This window comes from Arachis ipaensis, chromosome B09 (assembly GCF_000816755.2).
Source record: "Arachis ipaensis cultivar K30076 chromosome B09, Araip1.1, whole genome shotgun sequence".
In the NCBI taxonomy this organism is placed as follows: Eukaryota; Viridiplantae; Streptophyta; class Magnoliopsida; order Fabales; family Fabaceae; genus Arachis; species Arachis ipaensis.
This window is the reverse complement of record NC_029793.2, coordinates 119998924-120004212: the sequence shown is the minus strand read 5'-3', so window position 1 is coordinate 120004212 and position 5289 is coordinate 119998924. Positions and strand designations below refer to the sequence as shown.

At 34.9% G+C, this 5289-nt stretch overlaps 1 protein-coding gene across 10 annotated transcripts in view; it reads right to left on the bottom strand.

Annotated features, from left to right (window-relative positions):
* The window catches only part of LOC107619110 (EKC/KEOPS complex subunit TPRKB), a 15208-nt gene continuing 10302 nt past the window's right edge, over positions 384-5289 (bottom strand). For 3 of the 10 annotated variants that reach the window (XM_021112578.1, XM_021112582.1, XM_016321333.2), the window contains 5 exons: positions 1533-1599; positions 1271-1393; positions 1108-1191; positions 952-1038; positions 388-866 (listed from right to left, as the gene is read on the bottom strand). In XM_021112578.1, the coding sequence (XP_020968237.1) occupies positions 780-866; positions 952-1038; positions 1108-1191; positions 1271-1393; positions 1533-1599 (448 nt within the window). In that variant the 3' untranslated portion in view covers positions 388-779. Of the gene's footprint in view, positions 867-951; positions 1192-1270; positions 1394-1532; positions 1600-2886; positions 2971-3121; positions 3284-5289 lie in introns of those variants that run through there. The other 7 variants (XM_016321331.2, XM_021112581.1, XM_021112579.1 and 4 more) reach the window with 6 other exon arrangements.

The window sequence follows — 5289 nt, the reverse complement described above, 5'->3', positions numbered from 1 at the left end:
CAATATATTGAAATTAAACAAAAAAATATATTAATTTAATTTTATATTTTTATTAAGCATTGTTATAGTAGTCTTTTAATTTTTCTAGAATAAAAGACAATTAAGTCTTTAATAGTTGTTGAGTATATATATGTTACTAAGCAAAATGAATTGACTTTGCTTTTTATTGGGGTGGGTTTGTTCCATATTTTACTTGGCAAACATAATTTTTTTTCTTACTTTGAAAATTACATTTTGACATATATATATTGCAAAAACTAAAACTCTTCAATTATACGGTAAAAAAATTAGAATTACCTTTTGAAAATTTTGAAATAAACCCAACCTTATTGTACTATAATAAATTTAGAAACCAAAATAAAAATAAAACGTTACTATACAAATTCATAACAACAAGCTTACTTTAGATTTCCCAATTTCCATAAGAAATGTTACAGAAACTCAAGTAAGATTGACTAAAATAAATATCAAATGTAGGAAACATGGAAAGGTAACGTACTTCTTATGGAAGCTAAAAGCTTTCTTTTACATATTCTATAAGGACTATGTCACGTGTACACCAAAATCAGCCACCAAAGTTAGTCATCAGTATAAAATACATACCAGAATACAAATATATGATGAAAATAAATTAAATCACACATGTATTTATACACAAATACATTGGTGACTGATTTTAGTGGCTAATTTTGATGTACGAATAGCATTTTTGATTCTGTAAATAGATCAATGAGAGAGACCGAAACTTGTAACATACATGCAGATCACAGTCATCGTTCTCACAAGGCATCGCGAGAAGCAATTCGGCAAGTTATTGCATCTGCAAGTGATGAAACTCCGAGTTCGGGAGCATATATCTTGTAGTGCTGAAAAAGAAAGAATTAGAATATCATATAGTCTGAACAAAACAATACGAAGTCATTAGAAATTAGAATCAGTGCCCTTTCAAACCTTTTGTATCTGGGATTGGTTTGCTCTCCCTTCCAGCTCCTCCAGTTCAATCTCTTTTCCATTAATGAGCTTCTCAATAGCTTTTATCTATTGACGACAGAGATGAACTAAAGTTACATACTCAAAAAAAAAAAAGGTGTCTTAGAATTGTCCGACCTCATTAGGAGTAGCATCAAATCTAGCAGCAAGGATGTATGTCGTGTTATCTGAGATACCACATCTTTTCAAAGATTCACTAATCTATCCACGATACAAGGAGAAGTTAGCCTACTTAATTGGAAAATGAACCAGAATCAGTCAAATACAAATGCATACTTACATGCTTGGACCCTGAGTAATTGTAAATAAGCTCTGAGTGAAGAGTGCGTGTGGTCAAAGAATCCCGTGACTTAGCTACAAGTGTCTTGTGCGCAGCAGCTAGAAGAGGAAAAACATCTAGAATCTGGTTCAGTTGATAACAATTGAAACATTAGAATGATGAAAAACAGTCATCATTAAAATTTGAAAATGGTTTAAGCACTAGAGTCATGGATATAAATGGTGCTGGGTATGACATAAAGCACAAATATAAGAAACAATACAAGTAAAGCATTGAGGAATGCAACTTCTGGCTCCAATGTCCCAGCTTGCATACTTTCCAAGAGCTCCCTATGAGAAAACAAGAATACCATCACATAATTTATCGAAAGGGCAGGGAAGCAGGATCCCAATCTTTAGAATCAATTACAAATAGCAAACATTTTACAATGTGTTCCATATATTTACTTTTAGTCTTCTACAGACTCATTGTATGATAGAAAGAGTAAAGAATTTGCAGGTACCATTCTAAAACAATTAGAAAGGAGCAACTAGTTTATAAGTCACCATTTCTAACCGCTGGAACACTAGCCTCACTAAACACTCTTATTATCAAAAGAAAAAGTGGAAAACTGAACTCTAACTACCATGAATTATAACTTCCAGTTAAAGTGATCCCTTAGGCTGCGTCTAAATACTATCTCTGACACAAACAAAGAGCCAATAGATAAAAAAAAAAAACTCATTTGGTTGCGGAGACGGACACACAATTTTTGTCTCCAACTCGCCGTTGCGTATTTTAGTCTCAAAGGAAAATCCAAACACAACCTTATGATAGACACAAACAAGAGCCAATAGATAAAAAAAAAAAACTCATTTGGTTGCGGAGACGGACACACAATTTTTGTCTCCAACTCGCCGTTGCGTATTTTAGTCTCAAAGGAAAATCCAAACACAACCTTATGATATGTTTGGTTTGGGTTGCTTTCTTTTAAGTTGATAAGTTTTCATTATTAATTACAAAATTGTTACATTGTACTAATTACTTTCCTTCTTGTTCCCAAAATGTGAAATGAGTTCTAAGGAAATCGAAAGGAAGTACTCATAGATAAGAGTACCAGCCTTATATATACTGATGTAGTATGAAACATCAAACGGAAAATTATTAACTACCTAACAACTAACAAATTCTATCTCTTGTGTGCTAAGTTACATTACTCTTCCTTATACAAATGAAAACAAGATATCATTTTTGTAATTAACAAAGAAAACATATCACTGCGAAATCAAGACCCAAAAAATAAAAATAAAAATAAAAACAAAGCCCCTTATGATCTATTCGATCATAGCTACTTTGATGTTTACTGGACCAATCATGCACCTCCAATAACCATTTAACCTAATTAAATAGATAAAGGAACAAAACGGTAATTTTAGACAACAATGCCTCTCTGATAGTTGGGTGACGAAAAGTCTCAATAACTTGAACAAATACAAATGTCAAACAAGTCAAAAATGCAATAATATCTTTCTTTCATTAACAAGTAACAAGTAAAATTTTCCAATAACAAGTTGCTAATATTCCATAATTTATAATTGTTTTTAGAATAAGAGAGAAACCCAGAGAAAAAGACTAACTTGGAATTGGTGACGTCGGTGTAGAGTGCAAGAGAAAGTGTGGCTTCATTTATATTAAACACCTTCATAGTCTCTGCTTTGAATCTGCAAAGAAATTGGAACGAGAGAGCAATGAAGGCCACAAAAAGTTACGACCATTAAGCTTCAGCTATAGAACTGTCAAGTGAGATTCTCTCTGCTCAAAATCCAAAACTTCTTAACCAATATAAAAGAATGAAGAAAGTGTAATAAATACCTCCTTCCAGTGAGGGTGACTCCGGCGGTGACGGTGGCGTGGCTCTTGTGGCTGCCGTACCCGATGCTGCGAACGATAAGAGTGACGTTTTGTTGAGGTTCTTTCACATTGAGAAGTGAGAACTACAGTACTAACTAGACTTTCAATTTGGGTGTTTTGGTAATTTAACTCTTTTTTTTTCATTAATTTGATTTTTTGTATAATGGGCTTTCTAAAATCTTATCCAATTAGCAACTGGCAAAACTCAAAAATAAAAAAAAAAAATAATTATTTAACCAAAAAGTAATTAAATCGACTTTGTATTTGGTAGTAATTTAAACCACCCATACTACTGCCGACGAGCCATAGCTCATATGGCATTCCGTTCCCTCATGCGGGATGAAAATTTTATTAAAACTCTACTCTATCCTATCTGCGGGTTGAGAATCTCTCAATCCTAACCCTACCCGCACCCTAAAATTCTAAACCCTACCCTATCCTACCATACCCGCAGAAATATCAAGTTTTTCAAAGTAAATATAAAATTCAATCATTTCAAATTTTATACATATTAATAACATAAAAAATAAAAAACTAATGCTTTAAATTACTAAATTAACTAACTAGTTTTAGTGGTTGTTCACTTATTGTAAGTCATTACATAAGGGAGGTTGTGGGTTCAATTCTCACTTCCTTCACTATATACCTAATTTTTATAAAATATGTGTTATATATGAGGTGCGAGTAGGGTAGGGTAGGGTACACCCTAAACCCGTATCCTACCCTACCCGCAGACATACCCAGACCCTACCCTACCCTACCCGAACGGGTTGGACCGGGTTAATCACAAATCAGTAGCATTACAAAAGTCCCAAAACTCAAATCAGTAGCATTACAAAATCTAAACTCAAATCAGTAGCATTACAAAAGTCCCAAAAAATCACAAATCACAAATTCAACTTTAAATTCATCAAACAAAGTAACACAGACTCAACTTTCCACTAACCTCAAATCAGTAATCACAAATTCCAAACTCAAATCAGCACCATTACAAAAGACTCAAGAAATCACAAATCACAAATTCAACCTCAGATCCCTGAAACAGAGTAACAGACTCAACTTTCTACTATCCTCAAATCAGTAAATCACAGTTTTACTAACCTTTCACTGGCAGCAGGAAGACGACGGCGAGACGACGAAGACACGACGGCCAGACGACGGCGACACTACGGCGCACCAGCTGGAGGCCTCGAGCAGCGATTTCACCTGGGAATAGAAGACGTGCCGAGCTAGAAAGGGGAGACGCCGTGGAGAAGGAGAAGGAAGAGGCCCCGGAGACGCTGACACAGACGAACGGCGGCTACGGTTCCGTCCAGGAAGCTGAATTTTTTGGTTGGGAAGGATCTATGGCTTGCTCTTGCTGTGTGTTTTGTCCAGGAAGCTGGAATGAGCTGGGTGTTTGGTCGGGTGAGGGATTGAAGGGGTAACTCGAGTGGGGGTGGGAGGGTTTTCTTTTTTTTTCTTAACAAATCAGAACGACAGCGTTTCATACGAACCGGTCGGTTCCCGATCTGGTCCAACCAGTCGGTTACTGGTCGGTTCAATAGTTTTCTAGCGGTTTTGTCATCAGCGATTTTAACAGGAGGATCGAACCGTTTTCTATGTCGGTTTCCAGTTGAACTAGTTCGACCGGTCAGTCCGGTCCGATTTTCAAAGCATTGCATACTACTAGCTGGCTCACTAGTTGTGATTGAAGAGCTTTGTAATGTGTGTCAATTTGGGTTGATCGAGTGATCAACTCACTCATCCGCTTAGATAAGTAGCAGATGTTTAAATTTCATTTATATCTGCAGTAATCCATTAACCTAGAAAAATTTTAACTTTTGGTGAGTGCTTTTCAATATTATAGTATTAGAGGGAAAGTAAATATTTTCTTTGATATGTAAAAGTGGCTACGTGCAAGAAGACAGCAAGAAAAAATAATACTTTGCTACCTAGACACCAAAATGATAAGGCGAAACATGATGATAGACAAAATTATGAAGATCTGTTCACATGCTCGACACAAACGTCACTAAATACTCTCATATAAAAGTTACAACTTAGATATCTAATAACTTACGTATAAATTATTTTTCTTTTATTTATTTAATCTTTTATTTTTTACTAAAAATACTATAAAATTAGTT